The sequence below is a fragment of the Sabethes cyaneus genome, chromosome 2 (genome assembly GCF_943734655.1).
Source record: "Sabethes cyaneus chromosome 2, idSabCyanKW18_F2, whole genome shotgun sequence".
NCBI lineage: Eukaryota > Metazoa > Arthropoda > Insecta > Diptera > Culicidae > Sabethes > Sabethes cyaneus.
Genome location: NC_071354.1, coordinates 64670593 through 64697736, shown reverse-complemented (window position 1 = coordinate 64697736; position 27144 = coordinate 64670593). Strand labels below are relative to the sequence as shown.

Genomic DNA, 27144 nt, shown 5'->3' with positions numbered 1-27144 from the left:
AAAACAACATTACTCGACCAACATAGACATATTCATGGCGGCAAAACGGCTGCAGGTTTGTTGATAAAGTACTGTTATTTGATGTTTTTATAATATCATAAAAATTCTAGGCTTTGTCTTTTCTGCCGCAAAATCGGATACAGGAGGCGTACGACGCGATGGAAGGAACGATGCCTGAAGAATTGGAGAATTTCCATACATATTTTCGGAATATTTACATAAGTGGGAGGAACCGGAACAACAGGCCATTGTTTCACCCCACTCTGTGGTCAAATTTTAAGCCTGTCATTGACTAACTACCGCGGATCACAAACAGCTTGGAAGCATGGCACCAACGATAAACAACCATTGTTGGTTCCCTTCACCTGTCAATGACCAGGATCATCACAGAGCTGCGAGTGGAGCAAAAGGCGATAGAGGGGAAAATCCTTAGAATTTGTCAGGGGGATGTTCCGAATTCGCGCCGAGAAATAGACGAAAAAATCTACTCGAAATGTGTTAATGCTCACAAAATGAGCAGCAAAAATTTTGTTGACGCAGTTGCGGTTTTATTAAACGCTAAACAAAGGCGTTTGTAAAGCATGTTTTGTTTTTTGTTGTTTTGTTGTTGTAGTAGTAGTTTGTTTTTTGTTTGATTAAAGTTATTTGTTAACTACTTGCCAATTCATGGTTTTTTATTGACTAGTTATTTAGGCATTCCGAAAAATTTCGGTCTTTCATGATTCGGCCATTCGTGATTCGGCCTTTCGTGACTCGGCCTTTCGTGATTCGGCCATTCATGATTCGGCCTTTCGTGATTCGGCCTTCTGTGACTGTTATTGAAATTCGACCATTTGGATTTCGGCCATTCGTGATTCGGCCATTTGTGTTTCGGCCATTCGGTACCAGCCCTCTGGCCTCACGTATTGGTAGTAGTGTAAATAACGCACCATATGCTGGAATACCAAAATGCTGCTAATGGCTAGTGGATGAAAATTGATTTATATTTTCATATCAGAGGGGAATTTTTGTGTTCTTCCGTGATCAAAAGAAGTAGAATTGTTCTGTGATAGCATTTTCACAGTTCACAGTTTTTATTTGGGAAAATGTAACCAAAAAAGGTAATGTATGCCGAAATTAACAGCGTACTGGGAATACCCTCCCGTACCCTATAAAGGATATTCTCACAAACACAATTATCTATAATATGTAAGTAGGGTATGTTGCGTCTTCGTCGTAATTGCCTATTCCCGTCCTGTCCACCACAAATTATTAAAAATACCAGCATTTTTATGACACACAATGCAAAACTAGTTATTCTCTAATATTTTAGTTTATTGTCTATCATACGCGATCAATCAAAGTGAGCTGAGATCTATTTAAATGCTTTTTATCATTGAAGAAGTTCTGCCAGCCAAATTTCCTACGTTTTTTTCGTGCGACGAAGAAGAAAATATCGACTAGGGCAAACGCACCATTAGTGGTGGTAGTACCAGTAGTGGTGGAAACTCGAATTATTCCATTATTTTTGCAGATTTTGGTATAAGTTTGATACTTATCGAATAATACTGTTAAAGGTAATTCGATACTTATCAAACTTGTATCAAAATCTGCAAAAATAATGGAATAATTCAAGTTTCCACCACTACTGGTACTACCACCACTAATGGTGCGTTTACCCTAATCGTTTTAATTTCCGTCATTCACAAATGAAAATAACTCACGTAAGGCATTGTCGTTATTCTACACCCAGGAATACTTGCCTGACCTGCAGAAATTTTGCAGAATAATATTTGTCATGCTGTCCTACACAAATACAATACACAAATACAAATAGCTTCGTAAACATTGTTGTGATTTTTAGTACGGACTACGAGAAATTTTGATGGACGGATTTTAAAACGGTACGACGAATTTAACCCATTATGACCCAGCGTATGATATATCATACCTCGTCTTCAAAACCTGTTTACTGCTGAATTTCAATAGTTAGCATTATTAATATATCACTACAAGAGAGATAAGACATCAATCTGATGTGTTTGTGATATAATTTGTCAGTTTTTGTCATTTCATCTGTATTTTCAACAGTGCAAAGTTGTGACAAATGGCGGAAAAAAAGTTGAAAAAATGGCGAAAAAATTTTTGTCTCCAAAACGCATGAAAAAGTCTACATTTAGTGACGAAACATTACCTGACATGTAAATTAGTATTTATATGTAAAGTCTATCACAAAATTCGGTAAGAAATCTGTAAAAAACTTGGTAACTTGTTTGTTTGAAACTGAGCCTATAAAATATTTGACCTTCGATATTTTGGCCTTGAAAGCATTCCAAATGACGATTTTGCGTTTCCCGACACATTCGAGCCGTAATATAATAGATTACAGAGTTTCACTTAATTTGGTCCAAATTTAGGTATACCCGGGTCATAATGGGTTAAGAAATACAGTCAGTTGCGTAATTTCAATAATATGCTTTAATAATCGCTTTTCAGTGATTTCAAAGTTCGCGGATCGGAAAGTAAGTGTGTTTTAGTCAAATCAGCACAAGAACTTTTGGAGTATTCATTAAGTGCAGTTGTACAAGTGAATAATTGGTGTTACGTGAATATTTTGTGTACGAATCATTCGCTTGTGAAAATAGTATAATAAAAGGAAAAAAATCTTTACACTCATATGTTAAGACATTTATTTATTTTCAACTATCAATCATTCTAACTATCTTTATGATAAGTGTTATTTTCTTTGACGTTCAATATAACGATTAGAAAGTTATTACTCAATAACGTAAAATGTCTAAATTTGTATTTCAATGATGAAATTTGCAGCGTTATGACACCTAACCCAATGAATATGTAAGTAAAGAAGATAACTTGCTAGCAATTACTAAACGAAAGCCATCATTTATTATATTCATGGCAAGTAAAGTAATAATTTCGAACTGTATTTATGTCTACTATCCGGCTCACTGACTGACCGGAGAAAACAACTACATTATTTGAATAATTATATGCAGGTTAAATATGTAAACTTCACAGTCCATTCTCTGCGCAGATAACCGCTAAAAATATTTTTAACCATAAACTGAAACTCATTCGTACCACCAGCTAAACATTAACAACCGGTCGAAAATCATCGGCAACGAAGCCCGCATGATTGCAACTGTCGCTCAAAGTATCCGGTCGGCTCGGTATGAATTTATTTTCCGGTTCGGATGTCGTCAAACTTATAAGCGAAGCATCTTGCAGACTGTCAACATGCGAGAAATACGACTGTGCAATCGGAAAGGAAGGGATTTCCGACGCCTGTCCAACGATGGTGTTATCCTCTATGAGAGGAATTGCCGTACCCTGCAAAGTTGGTGGTTTTTCGGTTGTCTCACCTTTGGTGGCGGGATCCCGTGATACGGAAGCTGTTGAACTGCTACTGGTATCCTCAAACCGATCCACCGGTTCAACGATTGCTTGCTCTTCATCGTCCGTTACGTCACTCGTTGGCGTACTTCGGATAATTCGAGTGTACGGGAGCCTAGAACGTCTAATTTTTTCTGCCCTTCTTGGTTTCTTTAAATTTTCTGCAGTATGAACAGTCTCGGCAATAGAGTCCTGTAACGATTTTATTTTACAAATCACTATTCGATTAGAGTTCGTCTCTGAAATCATACGAGAGCATTAAAGTCATTTGTACTCACAGATGAATCCGACAGGATTGGCCTTGGTTCTATCACGTGAGGTCCATTTTGTCCAAACGCACCAGTACCAGCACCAACCGGTGCTCCACCAATATGATTAATTCCGTCGTACCCCTCGAATCCCAGCGGTATTTTAATATTCACCGTAGGTACACTCCCATAATAGTAGGGATTATACATGTAATGATAAAATGACTCGGCCAGCGGTCTTCCGATGTTAATCCTCACTATCCCTTGCGGGGCTCTGATTTGTGGTCCATCACCATCATCCAAGGAATCAACCAGCGTAAGCCCGGTTAGCAAACCCAACAAACCAAGAAACCGACCCTTCCGTGGAGTACTCGGATACAGCTGTGGCTCTTCCTGCTTGGTTCCACTTATCAGAGACAACAACACAACCACAACCGCTACCGGTTTTGCTCGAGACCACATCTTCAGCGAACCACTGAAAACCAACTACAGGCGGAATGATCTAAATCGTCGACTTTTAAAACCACCGCAGTAATGAGTGAAAGTGACATCCCGCATCTCGCGTTAAATGGGTAACGTTTCTTATCAGCAGTTTTCATTCGGTGTTTGCATCAGCATTAGCCACTACTAGTTATTATCACTATAGCTAAAAACACATGGCATGGTTTTCTACGCTTTATTACCCTAAGGGCTCACTTACATTAGAGTATGTAGAAATTTAATAAAAAAACAACATTTCATCATACTAAACACTCTCGATACTTCATGGAGTCGTCATCGTCTTCCTTGGGGGTCAGCTCAATGTAGTCGACATCAACTTCGTCATCCCGGTACACATCCACATCGTCGTAGATGATATCATCATCGGTGCAACTCTCCGTGACTTCGGCAAAATGCACCGAAACGAACCTGCATCGGGGATATGGACGCAATGATAGTTCGATGAATTCTAATGTGGGGTTACTGAATGGATCCTCGGGTCGCTGTATTTAGTGATTTATGGTTGTGTAAGTGTGAGTGTATGTAAGTTGGGCAAGGTGAAACAATACACCAATCACCAATTGGACCTATCAATGTCCGGAATTACGTTGACTGGGGTGGCAGTGCGGGACATCATATGCGGTCTTGCGGAATAGCGACAAAAAAGCGGGAAGAGAGGCAGAATTTTGCGTTAGTTTCGAAAATGAGTGAATCAATGAAATGAAGTGCCTTGACAGGATAGTTACCTCTGTGTAGTCGACCAACGGCTGGTTGATTCCGGATACTGTTGCTGTTGCTGCTGAAGATGCAGTGGCCCCCGGGGATCCGAACGGAGTGAGCCGGTTGTGCTGTGATTTTAGTTCATAGTCAATCAAATTGAAGATAGCTGTCGGCAGGCTCGTCGAGAAGGCGAGATAAAGGAAAATAAAGTCTCCGAGCACCCGGTAATCGTGAAAGATACGTGTTCTTTAAAAAATGTTTCGAATTTAACAAATTTCATTTACAATTTTGTTTGCGAAGAAAAACATTTTGGATTGTTTTCATAAATGCGGTCGTCCCGCCCTGAATTATCTATGAAATGACATAAAATTATTTTTAACCAATTATGCTAAATGGTCCGTTATAAAGTTCAAGGTTCGTAAGGTAAAGGGTAATTCAGTCGCTTATTAGCATATCTGGCATTTATTACAGCACGTTGTTATATATTAGCTTTTTGACTGCATATAGCTTTTGTAAATTGGAGTGAAGTTACAGCGCTACAATACTAGTAACTCATTAGTGATTAAATGAACAATCACTTAGTTTTTAGTAACTAGAGATACTAGCATGGTAGCACCGTAAATACAAAAGATACAGCAAGACTTTATTAATTAACTTAATTAATTAACCTTATTATTAAACAAATGTCCCATACATCACTTCGTCAAATTTTGCTCGGCTGAGAAGGTACTGTCAAATGAATCAAAATTGGGTCGAAGTGATCGTACCATCCCTGAGTCCAACTTCAAGTACAATTTCAAGTCCAATTTCATGTTAAATTTTATATGCTTTCAAATCTAAATTCAAATTCAGCTTCAAGTCAAATTTAAAACCAATTTTATTCATTTGGAATTTTAAGTCCAATTTCAAGTTAAGTAATTGTGGTAAACTCCAAAGAATACCAGAAAAATTACGTTCTGTCACATTAAATTTCTTTAATTTTTTTTCTTGTTTGTCAGTTTCTAATCATTTTAAGAAAGAATCATGTACAAGCTATCTCTAATTTGAGATTCTACGGTAAGAAAAGTAGAAGAATTTCAGGAAAAAGGAATACGAACAATTTTATTTTAATACAGCATCATCTAAAAACCTGATTTGCCACATTTTGCTCAAGAATTTTGTACTAAAGGGTGTACCACATCAAATTGCATCACGGAAGAAACGCTATAGAAAACTACCCATGGGATATTTTCTCTTGAAAATTTGGGTAGAAATAGTTTAGAGTATATTCTTTGCACTATATTTTTATCGCGGTCAGTTTTTAGCAAATTGAACAAAATGGCGTCACCCGAAAAGCAACGTCGCGTCATGGATGATGAGACTTTACGTCAAGGTGGACTTCAGGCAGCTCCCGGGGCTACTGTGCTCCACCGCTCAGCACAAGTTTGATACTTTGGAGGAAGTAAGGATGCAGAAACTTTCAATGTTTGCCAAGAAATACATGATTTGGCAAGCGATCTGCTTTTGTGGCAAACAGAATTCGCCGTTCATGACTACCGGGGCTGTAAACGGGCAGATCTACCTCAAAGAGTGTCTACTTCCTCTGTTGAAGCAACACGAGGGCCCTACGATCTTGCGGCCGGATCAAGCTTCGTGCCACTATTCAAAGGATGTCCTGGAGTGGTACGAAGCCAGCGGGGTTACTTTCGTACCCGAGGACATGAACCCCCCCAACGCACTGGAACTAAGGCCCAATGAAAAATACTGGCCTATTATGAAGCAGACATTACGAAAGCATCCGTACAGAAGAAGCTGCAAGTTCAATGAGATAAATATGCCAAAAGCTTACAAATGGGTTATACAGTCACCCCAGTATTATGGACCACCCAGTATTATGGGCCAGTCTACACTTTACGTTAGTTTTATACGTAACAAATTAATATTTAACTATCGAGTATGAGTTCAATAGATAGCAGCAACATTCTGCTGCATGGTTGACAGCAATACATTCAGTTCCAATGCGTTAATTTTCTTAATTTTCCGATAGCTGTCCGGTGGCTCCAATCGACTTTCGATTTGTTGCTCTTTTTGCGGTTGTTATAAAAAGTCGGTTGTGAATTATAAGCTGAATAACGGCGTAAATTTGTGTGTCTGAGCGTAAAATGGATGGAAATCGAGGGAATAGGTATATATTCATAGAATTACGGTGAAACCACCTAGAAAAATGCATTTTCCGCTTTAATATACGAAATTAATCAATGGCCCATAATACTGGGAGCAAAATTGACTTTTCCCAGTATTATGGGTCAAGCATATAGATCAACAGTATTCGCTGTTTTTGACTATAATTGTAATTTTTTTCTCAGTAAAACTAAAAAACGTGCAAGGAAAATCAAGATACAGAAATCGAAGCTCCATGATCCTGATATATTGCATTACGCTCTTGATCTAGCAAGACAAACCGAAAAAATTCGGGAAGTTGCAAAGGTTCACAATCTACCGTACAGTACAGTTCCGCGTTATTTTTGGAAACCACCCAAAACTAATAAGCCAGGACCAAATACTTTTCTTCTTCTTCTTGAACTTACTTACTTTACTTAGTTGGCTTGCCGTTCTAAGACAAATACCCTTATTCTGCGAGGCGAGTGACGTGACTATGTTGCAGTCACCGCGAATCAGGTGACAATTGTCACCTAGGTGACTCGCCTTGTCACTTAGGTGACAAGGGTTTCTTACCTAGGTGACACGAGTGTCACTTAGGTGACTCGACTCGCCGTGGCGAGTCACCCAAGTGACAATTGTCGTATTGAGTCATGTGACTCGCAGAATAAGGGTGAAAGCCTGATGAACAAAGTTTCTCCAATGCACTCGGTTGTAGGCCAACGCTCTCCAATTTCTCAGACTCGCTCCACCTAGTCAAACCATCTTGCTCGCTGCACCCCTGGTCGTCTTATTCCTACCGAATGTGAGGCAAATAATTTGCAGGGTAGTTGTTTGTACACTTGCTTTTTCATGTGCTATCCTGGAGACCATTACCTTGATGAAGCCCTCTGCGTGATTCGAATGAACTTGACAATCTACTCGTAATCCGAACACAGCACTGAATACCATCCATCATAGATTGAATCAGTTTAATATGCTTCCTGAAGAAGAAGCTTAAATGGATTCTAATCTCAACTCACTCAGACAGTTGCTGAGTACAGCACAAGATACAACAAGATCACTAAATCGGGAGAACTGCACACATACATACACACACACATACACACACACACACGCACGCGCGCTTGCTTTTCTCTAAATAAAATCAATTTTGTTTTACTGACCCATAATACTGGGAGCATTGACCCACAATTCTGACCAGGTTTAAAAGTGGCCCATAATACTGGGAATGGAACATGCTTACATTTTGTTGTTTTGCAAAAAAGTGTGTGATTTTGGAATAAGTTTGCCTACAGAACGTCAAATTATGATATATTTAAAACCAATTAAGTTATAAATAAACTGTAAATTATTTAAATCTGTGTTTCTGCCAATAATTTTGTAGCATCATCATGCTTAACTGGCCCGTAATACTGGGATGACTGTATTTTATTGTCTGAAAGTTTGAAAAGGGTCGGCCAATTAGGTAATTTTCTACAGCGTTTCTTCGGCGATGTGGTGATGTGGGACACCCTTATTTACAGTCAAAATTCCAATTCGTTGTTTTTGCTAAAGATTTTCAAGAAGGCATGCCTGTTGTGCAGGTTGAAACAGAAGGAAGATCGACCGACGATGTGTTTCTTCCAGGTTGAAAAATTTTAGACCCATATTTTTTATTTGACGCTAAGGGTCTGAGTTAGGGTGGCTACAAAAATCGCCTTCCTATTGTTTCAACCTGCACAACAGGCTTGCCTTCTTGAAAATCTTTGGCAAAAGCATCGAATTTGAATTCTGACTGTAGTACAAAATCCCTTAGTAAAATGGATTCTTCTGTTTTCCTTACCATAGAATCTCAAATTAGTAACAGTTTATACATGATTCTTTCAAAACTATTAAAAAATATGGATAAATGGGGCAAAATGGACTACTTTTCGTCATTTTCGCGCGTTGAGACTGTCACCAATCGTTTTATCATGATTTATTTTTAATAAGAAAAGTCACTTTTTATGTCTTAAAAACAACAGCAACAAAAAGTTCCGTTTTTCAGTCGATTCTGCCCACTGTGCAATGGGAGGAAAAACGGGAAGAGAGTAAAAAGCGGAAGAGAAGAAAGCGAGAAACAAAAAGAAAAATCGAGGCAAAAAAGAGAAGACTGGACAGAAAAAGAGGACGAACGAAGGAGAAAAGAAAAAACAATAAAGAAAACGAGGATAATGTGGAAAAAAATGAAGTAAAAATTGAAAACGGAAGATAAACGGGATAAAACGTAAAACAAAACGTTGCAAAAAAGAGAAAAACAAGAGGAACATCAGGACTGACAAGGGCGAAAAACGATAGAGCAGAAGAAGATAAAGAGGAACCATCGGGCAGAAAAAAGGCATAGTAAGGGGGAAAACAGAAAAAGAAAAAATGTGAACATAAAAAGGGGATAAACGGGAAAGAAACAGTGTGAAAACGAGAAAAGAAAGAAAAAACGAAACAAGAAAACCCAAAAGAAAAAAAAATAGTAAGAGAGAGAGAGAGAGAGAGAGAGAGAGAGAGAGAAAGAGAGAGAAAGAAACAACGATACAACGATAGAAGAAACGGAGGAAACGGTAAAAAGAGAACAGAATGACAAATGTGGGACAAAATGAGATTGGTAATGGGATGGAAAAGTGGGACAGAAGAGGATGATAAGATAGACAGGAAAAACGAGCCAAGGAAAATGATAAAACTGGAAAGAAATGGGCGAAAAACAGAAGATGAATAAGGAAAATCAGATCAAAATAATTAATGGGAAAAGCCAAAACCAGAATAAACGTAAAAGAAGAGAAGAACGGACGGGGCAAAGAGGAAACACGGAACAATGTACTATATCCTATATGTACTCTACCCTACACAGCATCTCATAACAGACGAAAATGGACAAAAAAGAAGGAAAGGAGATAAAAAATTTAAAAAAGACGAAACTTGGAAACCAAAAAGAGGTAGAAGGAAACAGGGAAAAAGACGGAAAACAGGAAGAAAAGTTATAAATAATAAGCGAAAAACAAAAGGAAAAACAGAACAGAAAATTCGAAAAAATGGGACAGGAAACGAAGAAAAACGGAGCAATGAAACAGAAAACAGGGAACAGAAAAAAAGAAAAACGAGAGAAAAAGAGGAAAACAGAAGAAAAGTGAGAGCATAAACTAAGAAAATGGTACAGAGAAGGAGAAAAAAGTGTAAAAACGGGACAACAAAAGGCAAAAATGAACAGAAAATATATAAAACATGTGAGAGAGTAAGACGAAATATGTCAATCCTAATTTCAATTAAATCTTTGTGTCTAATTTCGTGTTCATGCAATTTTAATCCCGATTCCAAGTCTAATATAAATCCTATTTTAAGTCAAATTTAACCCTCTGCTGCCTAGCGCCATCTTTTGGCAAGTTAGTGGTATTTCTCTTTAAATCCCTGATACGTCGTTTTACATACAGGAGTCCTCCGAATAAGGCAGTGGGTGGTGCTGTGCGCCCACCGCGATATCTCAGTTGTCAAATTACCAATTAAATTGATTTTCGGTAGGTGGCTAGCTTACACCAGGTACTAACAATATACTAAAAATCAATTTAATATGCAAAGCTTCACATTATAGTTTAATCTATCCATTCAAATACATAGTATAACTTATTGGGTTAATTTTAAACATTTATTTCGCGCGAAAGTTAAAAATTTCAAGTTCAATTTCAAATAGCAACTTCAAATTTTCCTTTCAGTCCGATTTCATGTCCAATTTTAAGTAAAACTACTAGTCCAAATCATCCCAAATTTTAGTCTAATTTCAAACCTAATTTTTAGTTCTATTTCCAGTTCAATTTAAAATAAAGCTTCAAGCCCAAAATAATCCAAATTCAAGTCTTATGTAATGCCCTATGTAAAGTCTGATTTGAAGCCCAATTTAAATTCTAATTCTCGTCCAGTTCGAAGTCTAATTGCCAAGTCCAATTCAAACTTTCATTTTTTATCCAATTGCTCCCGAAAGTCCGAAGTTTTCGATCTAATGGACCGGTATTTTTAACTTTTTACACAGCATAAGAGATGACCGGCTGATAACCAGCTGGAGAACCTCCTCGATTATATATCTAAGAAAATTCAAATAGAAAAGCATCATTCAAAAAAGACTTATTACATCATGGTTGCTGAGCAGAAGATCAAAACAACATGTGAAAGAATCTAAATAAGTTGATTGGTCGAAAAAATATGGCTGCTAGCTCCTTCAAACTTGAAGTAAATGGTCACAAAATATCCCATGGTCCTGAAATAGCTAAAACGTTCAACAACTACTTTGGACCCATAGAAACCCAGTTCGCCTTAATACTACGCATCAATCGTAACGTTTACCATTTCCAGCATCCAGAACCATCAAAATAACTCAATATTCTTGACTCCAGTCGCTGAACATGAACTCATATTTAGGATTGGCAGATCAAAAAGCTACGAACCGGATGGCATTCCTCACGTTTTCTTCTCAACCATACTAAACGACGTGCGCAATGAATAAAACTGGATATTATCCTAACTAGTGTCCTCAAAATATCCCGCGTAATTCTTATTCAAAAGTTGCGTAGCGAGACAGATGTGGGCAACTACCGACCAATCCCTGTCTTATTTACCATAAACAAGATCTTGTAGGGGTCAATCCCGGTGTAGTGATTAGCATTCACGCCTCTCACGCCGAGAACCTGGCTTCAAATTCCAACCCCGTAGAAGTGACAAATGAACCTTTCAAAGTGACTATAATAAAAAAAATCTTGGATCTTGATGCTGACAAAAATGATTGTGGATTCTCTACAACAAAATAACACACTTTATAGATACAGCTACCTGTATCGCTTTCGTGCTGACTCGAGTATTTTGACTACAGCATTGACGACATCACCAAAGCTCAGGATTTTGAGAAGCTCATGGATGTTTTATTGTTTGATCTCAAAAAGGCATTTGACACAATCGATCACCAAATTTTGCTTCGGTAGTTCGACTACTGTGGAATACGGAGTATCGCCACTTTAATTTTGGAAAGCTACAGAACTCAATGCGTCGAGAGCAATGGGTTACAGAGCAGTCTTTGCAATTTGACAGCGGTTGTTCCACAAGGGAGCAATCTAGGTCCGCTGTTATTCCTAATCTACATAAATGGAATTACCAATCTTAATCTACACGGGAAACCACGCTTGTTTGCTGACGATATTTCCTTTTCGTCTTCTGGTTCCAACGCTGACGACGTAAAAGGTCAAATGACAGAAGATCATTATCGATCAATCAAAGGTTTAATACCTTATTTCAATATGGCGAGCTGCGAGTAAAGCATAGATGATGTCGCTATGGAAAAAGCTGTTGTGAACGAAAGTTTTTGTTTTAAAGAAATATAGATGATATGAAAAACTTTCACAAATACCCCAAATATTGTAGCCGGGCTCGGATTCCCTCTCGACGAACCAAACTCGTGTATTTCAACTCAACCTACCCGTAGAAATTACTCGTCGTTTGCTGCAGTTTGCCGGATAGTAATTCAAGCTTCCGGTAGGTGGAAGACATCAGCAGTGACACAGGTGTGGAAATAGCCCACAGAAATAGGCAAAGAAACGACGAAAACCAAAGCCCATTCATCGGATCCATAATGTGATGACAGAAGAGCACTCGCATGGCGTCGAAAATATCAAACAGCGGTCTACAACTAGCGCACTTGTCACTTAAAATCACATTCGAATGATTCCGATAGGCTTCGAAATGACCACGCAGGTGATTTCGGAACAATTCACTTTTGTTGTAGCACACTGCAGCCGATTCGAGATCGAGATAGGTTTGGGCGCCACGTAAGTGATTCAAACTTTTGTTCAACTGTGCAGCCCACGGAGAAAGTTGAAGCTCTAGTGCCGTCAAATGGTAAACGATATCTCCACGAAGATGTTCCAGGGGTTGTAGAAGTGAAGCCTGTAGTCGTTTAGCCCTACTGCCCAAAGTTGCCATCCGTGAGGATGTTGCAACATCCTGTATCTGGGCGGAGACCCGCTGCAACTGGTCGATAAATGTCATAACGTCCTTGTCCGGCGATAGCTGGGTCAGATCCATTCGAAACGCAGTGAGATTCACATCCGAATCAGTTAACATGTCCTCCAGAATCGATTGGATTGGGGCAGTGAATTTGATGAAAGGAGCTTCGGAAGCGGCAATCTGTTGGATGGAATTCTCCAAATGGGGATAACTGCGATAATCCATGATGGATGAAACGTTAATCAATCCTTCCAACTGGAAGGTTGAAAACGATCCTTTGTTCCGTTCGCACTCGTTTATAGCGCTTGCCAACGAAACGTTGAGAGAAAACGTTCGATTCGGATCGGCCATTGCAACCAGCTTATCAATGATTCCATTCGGTGGTTCCACAGGGTAAATGAGCCCGGGTTTATCAATCAATTTACCTAAAATTGTATAGTTCGGTGCGTCATACAATGGATTGCAGATGAAAACGTGACCATGTGCACCTAACAGCATTTCGACCATTGCAAATCCCGAAAGTGCAATACTCGCTATGCAAATGACAACCGCTCCAATGATCAGTGTTATTCCTGCTTTATTATCAGCATGACAACAACCACAGCTTAATGCTCCCAGCAAAATTAACGTCACCAATAACGTACATATTGTTGCTGAAAGGCCGGTTAACCACAGAACTTCTCCAATCTCTATGTAGTAGTCGAAAAGCGAATCAGAAAAATTTCCAATTCTTGACACTTCCGCTACCAAGTTATTCACGGTGACCGATAAAATACTTGTGGATGAAATTGTTGCATTGGTAAAATCTTCCAGATGATTACTGATGTGTTCCCGTGACACCAGAGTAGCATTCCTCAGCTCTGTTCGATAGTTTCGAAAAATTGCCCGTGCCACTGTCAGTTCCTGCGTTAGCAGCTTCATTGTACTATTTTTACCGGCTTCACCCATCGTCATGAGTTTTGACAAAACAGGATCATTCTGAAGTGTTCGAATTTTCTCTATCAAACCTGATTCCTCAAAGTTTCGAATTTTTAGCGTATCACAAAGCGGTCTATCCCGGTAGCTGCACTGTCGCTGCAGTACGGAAAGCTGAATCTGCAACTCATCCAAGCGATACTCTGCTTCGTATGAAATTTTAGCCGCTCGTGCTAACGTTTCCTGTAGGAGTGATATCCTTCGCGACAAATTATTACTGCCTGCAAAAAAATTTAGATTTTAGTATTTTGTTCTTAGATCGATTTTCGGTGGGATACTTGTACTAATATCCATGATTGATTCAAAGATTATCTCAATTCCAGTGAATAACGATAGATGGTTTTGAACCGGTTCTCCAAGCAACTTATCTATCCCTTCTAGATCGTTCTTGATCCTGTCGACAGTGGTTTGCAAACCTTCCAGTATTACAAACGAAATCTGCTGTTCAGTGTCCCGAAGAAATGTTTCCAAATCAGCCAAAGACGATCGCAGCACTGACGGTGTCTCGTTAATAGACGAAGCAATTTGTTCGTTCGTCACAAACATAGCTATAACACCGGCTCTGGAAATATTCTCATGATTCCAACCATCGATCACTTTGTTTCACAACTTACATCAGCAGCAGAATAATAATCTGTAGCGACAGACTCAGAAAACTTCTTCGGCACTTCAACGACTCTTCGAGTGATAACTCTTCGGCCTGAATGATGGCATCGACCGTAGGGCCGGCGTTGATATCGTCGTCTGCCCGCTTCGAGCAAGCCCACGCGATTGTGTAGCACAGAGGAATGAGCGAAATCAAGAAAAATATCGCAATAAGGCAAATGTATCCTGACTCCACCTTTAAAGCCTGCAAATCAATAGTTTTCATAAGATCTATCAAAAGACTGAAAAATTCGCAAATGTACAAACCTCCATGATGAGTTCCAAAAACGAAACCCGCGTGTGGAAGGCATCTCGCAGAAGCTCTAGAATACAGTAGACTTTAATCGACCTTTGGGAAAACCGAACAGCGAGGGCGGACGAATCACGCCTGTCTTACCTACTGGCAGATCGTACGGTGTGATGTATGCAAGGAAGATCGACAAATAGGAAAAGACGAACGTCCCTTGATGAAGCCCGAGCGTCGGAATAATGTATGCATCGGATGGCGCTGGTTCCGGAAAGTCCTGGGGAATGGGTGATTCAGATGATTCCTGTTGCGAATGATAGAAAGCAGACTTGTTTAACGTCGTGGTCAACGATAATGAGGTCAGAACTTACCATGCTCTAATGGCAGTATTAAACGAGTGATTTTGTCCGATGATGCGCCAGCTTTGTGATTATCATCGTTTCCGCCTAGTGTACATAGTAGCTGCAATTAAACATGAGGAAATAATTAAATTAGAATGGAATTGATCCGTCGGCTTAAGGTTGGTAATCGTATTTAACATCTGAACTTTCACATAGGCTGCGATTTAATCGGATCAACGACGCATTTCATCCTAAATTATTTGCAGTCTCCGTTATAGTTAACGGTTCGATTTTCCTAGTGGAACGAGCTCTGCAATATACTTCTTGCTCGACCTATTTAGGAACTGAGGCATTACCTGTTTAATTTATAAGATAACATAAAGATATTTTTAAGGAGTATACTAATATGCGAAAAAATCCGTACAACTTTTTAATTTAATGGAATACAACTAGCAACACTGCCAAACAATCCCGCCCAGTTAGCTTCGAGATACGATACTAGTCTAACAAGCCAGTTGCCATATCGTCGTTCAATCTGGCTAACACGCTGGGCCCCTCTATTCCTGATGGCGGTGGAGCTCTTGAAGAGAACGGGTTTTACTGCACAGTCGTCCAACATCCTTGCAATGTGGCCGACCCCCAGTAGTCTCCAAACTTTCGCTAGTGTATAATGCGTATCTTTCCAAGTAATGCATGTAGGGTTTTTTGGTGCCAGAGAAGGTTCTTATGATGGTTAGAGATCCCTCCCCCCAACAAGAGGGGGGGGCTCCCATACAAATCTATACCTATAAAAATGGCTTTCTGTCTGTCTGCCCGAATGTTCCTTATAGAATCGAAAACTACTGAACCGATCGGCGTGAAAATTTGCATATAGGGGTTTTGGGGCCAGGGAAGGTTCTTATGATTGTTAGAGTCTCCTCCTCCCACTAAGAGGAGAGGCTCCCATACAAATGAAACACAAATTTCTGCATAACTCGAGAATTAATCAAGCAAATGGAATCAAATTTGGCATGTGGGGGGTTTTGGAGGCAGGATTTTTTTAATGATGGTTTGAGACCCCTCACCCCTGTGGTATGGGGATAAGGACTATATTACAAATAAAACAGAAATTTTTGCGTACCGCCATCCGGGGTGAGATTGTGCCAAAAACGAAAAATGTTTATATGTGAAAATTTATTATATCCATAGAAACCGGTGACCTAAATTCAAACTGATGATGAATATAACATATTTATTCATAACTTAGAATGGAACACAGATAATATTAGCAAACTATTTAGCCTAAAGAGGGTTTCAAAGTTCGCGATCAAAAATACTCGCAAATAACGCTTGTAAAAAATATCCCGCATAAACCAACCCAAACAAGAAATCGCATCAACTTGCTATTTTGAAGGTATATAAACTAATAATTTACAATGTATTGAAAGGTTATTATGCGTTGGATAAGTTTTGATTACGAAAATAATATTTTTCGAAACTTTGTACTTTTCGAGCTTCATGGGGCTGAGATTGCGCCAAGCCATAATGATCGATCCTATTTGTGGATTTCACATACACAACAAAAATACGTCAGTATACACCAGTACACTCACATTCTTTACTGTTGAGCACAATATTTTGACAGATTAGATTGCATCATCCATTTTGGAGCAAACAGCATCATATGTCTGCTAAATAATATAAAAAATTTTTTCTTTTCCTCTGGAAATTTGAGATACTTTGAAAAAACACTCTAATATAAGTCGATTATATTATACCGTGTATAAACTGTCAGTTTTAAGGAGGGAGGAGGAGGGTGGGATAGGCCACATGTTCTGCGGCTGCGGGTTCTCGAACGAAGTAATGGTTACTTTTGTTAAATGATAAAATGGGTATGCCCCCTTGGGATACACACCTTCATATATCTCCCCCTTGTTAACCCTCGAAACGCTACTGGCTATATAAAGGCTGTCCATTGACTACGAACTCATTTTTAGTTATTTAAGACTTTCCCGGGTTATTTTCGTTCATACTTTTTGTATGATGCGTTGTTTTTGGCCGACCCCCTGTCGCTAATAGTCCACTTAGTTCATGGATGGCCCCATATGAACTACTTTATACTGATATTCATGTGTATTGTTTACAAACATGTTCACTGTTTAAGGTTTTAGCCTAACTTTAAGTATTTGGCACAATGTCACCCCCTAGAAGGGGTGAGATTGTGCCAAAGTTCATGCACTTCCAGTGAAATAAGGTTTCATTGTACCTAAACCATATCTACGGTAGTTGTTAATTGAACAAATTAGTATAATTTGATAGGTTTGAAATCAACTTATTTCCTAAATTGTGTGTATACTGAGCTAAAGAACAAAAACATATGCTTTTTTGGCACAATCTCGCCCCGGATGACGGTAACTCAAAAACTAATCGAACTAATCGAGAAATTTTTGACTTTTTCATAAAACATTAATCAAAAATAAGACCACCAAAAACTATCAATAGTAACATTAGATAAATCAGCGCGAGACGGTCATAGGCCGGGAGTGTTGCCGGCGACCTGCCTTCGGATTCGCCTGCCACTGCGGGGAGACAGCCCCCCGTAGAGATCACCTCTATCTAGGTTTATTTATTTTCCTAGATCTACTGACCTCTATTACTTTCCTTCAGTTGGGTCACGCCTGCGCAATGGTACTTTCTACGAAAAGAATTTCCGTGAAATGGTACATCCCGCGTAAGGTTTTTCGTGAAATGGTATTCTGCGAAATTCTATATTCCGCGTTATGGTCAACCGAGAATTGGTGTTCCGCAAAATGGTATTCGGCGAAATGGTTTGTAATGATAGCGAATATTTAAATGCTATCCGCTTTATTTTATCAGGCTTAGCAATGGGGGGAGTTGTTTTCCACTTTACTGTGAGGAAAATTTTTATATTAAAACACCCATGAACTCCCCAGAAACTTGCAAAACTCAAGATTGTGACAAAGGTCATCCGAGATTCACGATTTATGTACAACACAGTTTAATTTGTGGCAATACGAAGTTTGTCGGGTCAGCTAGTATATTATAAAATAAATGAAAAAAAATTTTGCAATATTCAAAATTTTGTTTTCAATTTCGGGCAAATTCGCGCAAACCAGACAACCATTAAATAAAAGTACTATATTTTATTTAAAAAAAATATTTCCATCTGAAGAAATCTGAGAAAAAATCAATTGAAAAATGTTTTGTTGAAATTTTTTTAACTCATTAAATATGCATCTCAGTGAAAAACATGTAAATATGTATTTCAGCATACTGAATAGGTGAATTCACGGTCACCCTGATAGTGCAAAACGATGCGCTTTATTTTATTATTAAACTTCTCCAAAGATACCACCTTTGAAAAATTACATATTTTTTATCCAATTGCTAATGTCCGCATTTTTCAAATCCGAATCACCGTGCACCGCTCTGATAAAATTTAGCCTTGCCGCACGGATCCTCCAGACCTTTTCGCCTTTGCGACAAATCTCCTGTAGGGGTCAATCCCGGCGTAGTGGTTAGCATTCACGCCTCTCACGCCGCGGACCCGGGTTCAAATCCCATCCCCGCAGAAGTCACGAATGACCTAAGCTGTTAAAGTGACTATAATAAAAAAAATCTCCTGTAGTGCCACGAAGTCGATCTTTCGGGGTACTAACTGAGCGAGCAGCACCAACGAAATTAGGCGATCTGCAGTTCCAGGTACCGCGAGTGAGGTGCTACGTGCGCGTTTTTGGGGACACTCTCGAGTCCTTTCGAATCGCACAGAGCGTTGCGGCAAGGGGATGGACTGTCCTGTGTGTTATTCAATATCGCTATTGAAGGTGTGATCTGGCGAGCGGGAATCGAAACGAGAGGAACGATCTTCAGCTAAATTAGCCAACCTCTAGCCTTCGCAGACGACCATGACATCATTATTAGAAATCTTGGGACGGCGGAGGCAATCTACGCCAGACTAAAAACGGAAGCCGAGAGGATTGGGTTACAAATCAATGCGTCAAAAACCAAATACATGGTAGGAAGAGACTCCAGAGAAGGCAACATTTGCCTCATACGAACAGTGACTATTGACTGGACTGACTGGTTTGACTGAACTGGAAGTGGTTGATGAATTCGTACATTTGTGATCTCTGGTCACCGCCGATAATAATACGAATAAGAAAATTCAACGACGCATTCCAGCTAGAAATCGAGCCTAGTTTCGCCTCCGCAAGACGCTTCGGTCAAGGAGCATTCGCGGCCGCACAAAGCTGACAATGTAGAAAACGCTAATCTGACCGGACTCTACGGACTAGAGACAGCAACTTTGGTTACGGAAGATATACGTGCAATGGAAGGTGTTGCGGACTACTTTTGGAAGCGTAGGCGTATGAACCACGATTGCAGGCACTACTTGGAGAGATTCCCATTGTAAGCCTGGCGAAAGTTGAGCGACTACGGTGGGCCAGCCCCGTCACAAAGATGCCGGACGACTGTGCAGTGAAATCGGTTCTCTTCAAGAACCCCACCGAAACGGCACCAGGAATAAAAAGGGTCAAACGTGCTTGATGGCTCGACCAGATTGAAGCCGACTTGCGTGTGTCGAGACGATCAGCAAATTTGCGACGAGTAGCCCAGAGCTGAGTACAATGGAGTGGCATTCTTGATACGGCAAGAGCCGCCACGGCTCTTGGCTGATAAGATTAACTTGTCCCTATGGTTTGAAATTTAGGTAGGTTGCCTTACTAGGGCTACGCTACCGAGTCTCGTGATGAGCTGTCATCTTATAGTGCCTCATTCTCTGTCGGCAGGGATGGTTCCGCCGCGATTTATTCTACTCCGTTTTGTTTCAACTTTTCTCTTTTTTTACTGACCGCGAGTGCTCAGCAACCGGCACATTGTTCTACTCATTGAGCAGTAAACTGAGCAACAAAATGCTAATACACTTTTTGGCTGAAGTTTTTGGAGCGTCTTAGTACAATACGAAACCTGAAATTTAAATAAAAAGAAAACTTATCCAATTTAATTCTACTATGCATATTTATTCTTGACAGATACGTAGTTCGTCTACGACTTGCAGGCTTCTTCAGTGTCTGTTTTCGAAGACTTAAATTGGGCTTGAAAGCGGAGTTGAAATTGGATATAAAATTCCATCTGTTTGGAATAAAATAAACCAATTTTTCAAAGATTCTTCTATCCACAGAACTGCAGGTCTATTTAACAAAAAATATCCTAGTTTGACCTCGAACTACTCGACAATAGGCAGACAGCAGAGAATAAAGTAAGTAATCCAGAAACTAGATGAAAGCAGCAAAATCCAAAAAGTTTCACTTGTATCACCTGTTTTTCAACAACAAGACAAATAGAACGTCTACGCGCTTTTTAATCCATTTGAAAGGTATATCCTTCTAGTTGTTTGAAAATAAGTTCCAGTCATTTTTAATCATAAAAGATAGCAGCCCCATTCTGAGACTTCGGGAACCCCTCGTAAGATAACCTACCCAAACAAAGCTACTATTAACAACCAAAAAAAATTCGACTACGATATTCGGCATGGACAATAGGAACAAAACAACCAACGAACTTGGAACGGCACTTGTAGTGCTAGGCAAAATGCAAAACCACGTGATTAGAATTAGAACTAGAATTAGAAAGAATTCAACAAGAGGATGTGTATGTTGAGGTTAAAAAGCAGTTTCTGCAATATCACTGTCTAGACGAAGGTAGACTCAATGACGAGCAGGAAGCATTCGCCATGAGACATCAAGATCGTAATCGGAGATATGAACGCTCAGATCGGCAGGAAAACGATTTATAGACCGATGATCGGGCCTCATAGCCTGCACACCAATTCGGCCAGCGGTCGACTTTGTAGCTTCCCGGGCTTGTAAACGGCTGAAAAAAGCGTACCGTCGTTGACTTGTGCACCTGTAGATATGAAACAGACCTTACAGTGGTTGTCAGGCTCTTATTCAGCAACTTCGGTCACTACTTCCTCGTAGTATCAGCTGGAATACGTGTAAGTTCTAGCGGTGCTGCGAGATAGAGTCAGTACGATTGTTGCACTAGCCCTGTACTCTGTGAAGTCTGTCGATAGAAAAGGATCAAGTCGTAGGAAGACGTTTAAGCCCAAGCTATTAGCAGCGTAGCGGAGTGCTCCATCGGGCGCGTGACACGGAATATACGAGCCGTTGTTCACGAAATTCATTATTTTCATGTCTCTATATAGAATTTCAATAAGTATGTCTTAGATTTTCTGCGGTGGCCCAACCTGTACAACATGGCTCGACAATGCCAACATTTATTGTCTTCACTTAAAAGCCTATAACTTTTGTTTTTTTTTTTTTTTTTCAAGTAATCAAAACTTTCCGGAAATATACCGTATTCTTAGACATTTACAACGATATATTTAGATTTCTAAAATTCCTTTTGAAACGAAAGCTATGGGCGAATTCCAAAATGTGGCCCAACCACGACGACACTCCCCTACATGCGCTGTTCAACGAAGTGGGTCTAACACTTATCGACTTCACCACCTCCAAGAACAGGGCCGTCATACAGGTATACCTCGATAGTACGTACACCCGCGCATCGTTTAGCGTACGTACTATCGAAACGTACGTACTATCGAATCACAATTTTTAAGGTAAAGTATTATTTTTATTATACTAAATATTGTCTAAAACTTCCAAATTAGGTAGATCAGATCAGATATTATGAAATAAATAATTATCTTTGTAAAATTACTTTGGGAAAAAACTACAAATGTTAAAAAATAGTTGAAAAGTAAAGCAAAAGGAATCCAAAAATTCCTATTTTTTCAAAATTCTCTCTCAAATTGAAAATTTACACATTTTAATCGAATAAATCTAGGTAAAGGTTTGGTACATAGTTGTAAATATATGCTAGAAACATGACAAGAGGAGCTCAATAGCCGTCATTCGGGACATTTCATTCCAAATCCACTAATATCAATCGTGTGAGCTTCCAGTCTATATGCTGGACAATAAGCTCAACTACAGAAGACAACTACAATAAATGAAGCTTCAGCTGTAGGCTGCGTAAATTGGAGAAGTTCCTATAAGGCTGCTTATCTGCGTAGGAAAGCATACCTGTCCCATGTGAATATTGATCGATTTTGAGAAAAATACGGAAGTAGCTTATTTATATCCTAATTTACCTTACAAACTGTAATTTAGACGGACTTCGTTCGAAAATTTTCCAAAAAATATCAAACATGAACAGTTTCATATGCAAAATAAAAGCATAACTGTCCCATAATAATATTGTCCATTATAAACATTTTCTTTTTGCCAATTTAGGTAACATTATTCTTTTAATTTTCGCCTCTATTGAGTGTGATAATAACTTAACAAAAAGATAATATGACAGTAATATTTATTTCTAAGTTTATATCAAAGTACTATCACGATTTTTTCTTAATCGGCAAAGATTTCACACAGGCATAATTTTCTTCGGCGATGACAGGGAGAAGAGTATTTGATAGAGCGACTTTTCTCTACGTTTCGATTCCACAATGTCCTTTAAGGTGATTTTTTTTTTCATTTGAGAAGTTTTCAAAAAATAGCTCGTGTTGTTTTTTCGATAGCAGAGCATACTTGAAGTTCGAAATTCAAACTTCATCAAGTTTGTATTTAGCAGTGAAGCTGCCCTTTTTTGAATATAGTCTTTCGAATGCCTTCGAGATATTGGGATTTATAAATTGTGTATTTCGAAACCAGACCGCGACGTCTTTCTTGACTTCTTTAATCACGATCTTATAGTCCTGAAATATTATTGGAGCGTTCCGGTTGCGCATACATTAGCATAGGAACTATCTTCCGCCATGTACTGTTAAAAATTTAAAAAAATACATGTAGGACAGACATGCTTTTATTTAGCAAACGTTTGTAATTGGGAAGAATGCGAATCGCAGAAAAGGTGAATTCTCTGAGCAAAAATCTGCAAAATCTAGTAGCGACCATGATTCTGCCCGCAATGCTTAAATAACTGTTATTTAGAACGTATATTTGATTAATAAAATAATGGTTTTTACATAATAGAAATAACTAATATTATTCAAAATTTTATAATTATTGAATACATATTTGCTTATATTGACTCATAAATATTCATAAAAATGTTTCTGCTTTATATAGAAACTAAAAAAAATCATTGTTGGAAAATGTACGTACTATCGAGGAAAAATGTACGTATTATGGAGGGTACGTATTATCGAGGGTACGTACTATGGAGGTATACCTGTAGTACCTTGTTCCAGCGTAGGTTAACAAATCAAATAGAATCACAGATCGACCACATTTTGATCGACTAACGACACTTCTCAGACATCATTGGCGTCAGATCCTGTCGAACCGCTAACGTTGACCTGGACCACTACCTAGTGATGTTTGCGATACGCCCAACACTCTCCATTATGAATAACATTCGTTACCGACGCCAGCGTCGGGTAAACTTCGCTGGTCTGAACCAGACATCGCCGTAAACTACGCGGAAGATAACGAGCTGGAATCAAAATAGCAATTAGCAGTGTACCGGAGAGCTCCATCGAGCGCGTAGCACGGAATCTGCGGAACGAGTGGTTTGAAAATGTATGTAGGAACGTTATGGATGAGGAGAACGCTTTGCGAGTGGCCCAAATGCGCAGTGCCACACGCCAGTACCTGGAAAGACACAGTCGGAAGAAGATACAGCAAACCCAAATCTGTCGGGGGAAGAAGCGCTGCCTGGAAGAGCAGGAGTGTGCGGAGTTGGAGCGGCTACATCGTTTAAATTTAGGTCAGATATTAAATTATAAAACGAAAATTTGAAAAAACGCTAAGCAATTCTCTGTTACATGCTAAAGGGTGTCCCACACCAAATTGTACTACGGAAGAAACGCTGTAGGAAATTACTTAATTGACCGATCTTTTTCTAACTTTCGGACAATAAAATATAATCCATTAGTAAGCCTTTGGCAAAACTATTTCACTCAACTTCAATACCATAACCGTATGCTCGCACCTAACGCTTAACTCCACTCATAAGGTTCTGTACCTACAACATCTGGCTGCAACTTCTTCTGTAGAGAAACCCACTTTTTCTTCATGTCTTCCTTAGATTTGACCTTCTTGGGATGGTTCCGTAGTACCTACTTCATAGTAGCCCAGCATTTTTCGATGGGCCTTAGTTCCGGTACGTTAGGGGGGTTCATGTCCTTGGGTAACCCCGTTGGCTTCGTACCATTCCAGAACATCCTTTGAATAGTGGCTCGAAGCTAGATTCGGCCAGAAGATCGTAGGACCCTCGAGTTGCTCCAACAGAGAAAGCAGATGCTTCTGTAGCCACTCCTTGAGGTAGATCTGCCCGTTTACAGTCCCGGTAGTCACGAACGGCGCATTCCGTTTGCCACATGAGCAGATCGCTTGGCAAATCATGTATTTCTTAGCAAACTTTGAAAGGTTCTGCTTCCTTATTTTCTCCGGAACATGAAACTTGTGCTGGGCGGTGGAGAACAGTAGCCCCGGAAGCTGCCGGAAGTGCGCCTTAACGTAAGTCATATAATCCATCCATGGATTTTCTAGGTGATTGCGCAAAATAAATCCGCGATGTTCTTTTTCGGGTGACGCCATTTTTCCAATTTTCGTAAAACTGACAGCGACAAAAATGCAGTGTAAACAATTCACTCTAAACTACTTCTACCCAAATTTTCAAGAGAAAATACCCAATGGGTAATTTTTTACAGCGTTTCTTCCGTGGTGCAATTTGATGTGGGACACCCTTTATAGGGTACCAACCTAATTTGGACCACATCAGCAGCTGTACATAATTTGGACACTTACAGTAAAACCCATATCATGTACAGCTGCAGATGGGGTCAGAATTAGGTTGGTTATCGTATTCTGTGACAGGAATTAATGAAGCTTTATTATTGATAATGGGTAAAGAAAACTAGAAATAGAAAAACTTAACTTAATGAACCACTCTATAATTTTTTTCTTAAAAAATTATATTGCACAAGTTTCAATGATAAATTACGCGTTATGGGACTTGCTGTAGCACAATCACATTACAATTCAACTTAACACAAGGCATGTACAAAAATAGTTTTAAACGCTTAAACACTTTTTCTGCAATCCATCCAGTTCACATGAATGACACATGATCTTCCTGGAATTAGTTCAATCGGAGGTAAATCGCTTTTTTGCGGTTGGGCACATCGCGGTGCAACTCACAGTTCTACAAATTTCAATGCAATTTGATATCCTAGAAGAACCCTTATGAGCACCATGAAACCACAAAGTGTTGTTGATGGTTAGTCGGGTTCAGCGCTCTCTGTTTCTCTTTCACTATTCACTTGAAAACTGTCTCACGTCTTACTATTGACTGCTTTTCAGTGCTCCAACAACCCGTTAAGGGGAACTATTATGGATACTAGTCCTGAGCGGCCAACCTAGATAGCTACTAGGACAAAACATAAACCGGATAATCCTTTCGTAGCACCAAACATGATATTTTCCAATGGCTATTACGTTACCAGGTCATCAATATGTGTCTTGGAACAGAACATCAAATTTCATCCACCTCTAATGACTGAATACTATCGATGTCAAGCAAAGAACTCCAACCAAAGATTTTTGTAAGGTTATGCACTCATTGATGTAATCTTCCACAAAGGAAACCCACAAAAAACCACAAATCTGATGCTTCTTTCTACTGGCTTTGCAGCTAATCTCGATCAGAAGAAAAACGTGGGTAACATATCCGCTACGCATGACCACGTGCTGGACGTCGTATCACAGTTGAACCTTTGACCGATTGGCGTTAGCAGTAACTTTCACTGAAACCGTGTTTGTCCGGTTTGTTTCGCATGCATGTCGAATAATTGAATTACCATTGGAACCACAGAAATCGATTTTTACACCCGGTACTCGATCTATTTTTCCTAACAGCACTGGTACCTTTCTTTGCTCGAAAAAGTAGTTCAAATAGATTCACAGGAATAATGACATCTTCTTACTTCGCTTTCAAACGGAAATCCGAGACGCTATGCAGTTTATCCACACACCCGCAACAAGCGACTTCAGCGTGATCCAAAAAATCACTGTTGAGATAATCCAATTTGGCACTTTGGTACAGCGTGTTACACCCTCAGCGTCCAGTATGGTACCGATTTTCCACTTTATTTAGACGACCGCACTCACGAAAAGCCAACGAAATACTAAACGATTTTCCTGTACCCTGTGTCTGGGTTTGCACAGTTTAGTTCGGAAAATGCAGCGAGAGAAGCCCTAAAGGACCAACCGATGTGTCCATTTCGTTTCTAGGTGAGAGAGAGTAGAGTGACGGTTTGTAACATGTATTCTAACAAACGATTCAGGAACTCAATAAACCGGGGAATACTTCGAAGGTTTTCTTGAGATTTTGTAAAAAGAGTACATTGATTTTAGCCAAAAAAAAGTTCAGTTCATATTTAAAATCAATCCATCGAAACTAGGATTTGAAACAATCTGTTGAAAACGCAAAATTCAAAATTGGGAAAATGGAAAATGAGGATAGCCAAACTAAGCGTTTTTCATTTGAAGGAAGTATTATAGAGATATTTATCCACGCATGCCTCGTTTGCCGCGAAAAACTCTTGCAAATACATCCGTTGAAGCCTACAAGCTATTTCAAATCAACCCGCGTTCAATGCGCAGCACACCTTTAATCCTCTCTCGCGTTGTTTCCTCTTTTACTCCAGACAAATTGGCAAGCTTTGGTGATTTTCTTCATTTTATTTCAAGTAATTTAAAAAAAATTTGATCGACAAAGAGAATGAAAAGAAATGGACCCAAATGAAACCCTTGTGCTACCATATAAAGTAGTTTATAGTTCAGAACGAGTATTTTGTTAGTTATGACTGCAGTTTTTCATAAATTTCACTGCTGAACGACATTTTCCTAACAAAACCACGTAAAATCGAATCAATCCAAATCTCTCT

At 39.3% G+C, this 27144-nt stretch overlaps 2 protein-coding genes across 2 annotated transcripts; both read right to left on the bottom strand.

The window, feature by feature from the left end:
- Nucleotides 1-3087: 3087 nt before the first annotated feature.
- LOC128735506 (uncharacterized) lies at nucleotides 3088-4103 on the bottom strand. The gene is made up of 2 exons (XM_053829989.1): nucleotides 3672-4103; nucleotides 3088-3585 (listed from the first exon to the last, which is right to left on the bottom strand). Exons 1-2 carry the CDS (start codon nucleotides 4101-4103, stop codon nucleotides 3088-3090), a joined length of 930 nt encoding a protein of 309 aa, XP_053685964.1.
- A 278-nt stretch (nucleotides 4104-4381) lies between these two features.
- LOC128735505 (prominin-1) lies at nucleotides 4382-24321 on the bottom strand. The gene is made up of 9 exons (XM_053829986.1): nucleotides 24317-24321; nucleotides 23617-23845; nucleotides 14992-15145; nucleotides 14862-14932; nucleotides 14564-14799; nucleotides 14228-14511; nucleotides 12448-14170; nucleotides 4868-4969; nucleotides 4382-4550 (listed from the first exon to the last, which is right to left on the bottom strand). Exons 1-9 carry the CDS (start codon nucleotides 24319-24321, stop codon nucleotides 4382-4384), a joined length of 2973 nt encoding a protein of 990 aa, XP_053685961.1.
- Nucleotides 24322-27144: the final 2823 nt, after the last annotated feature.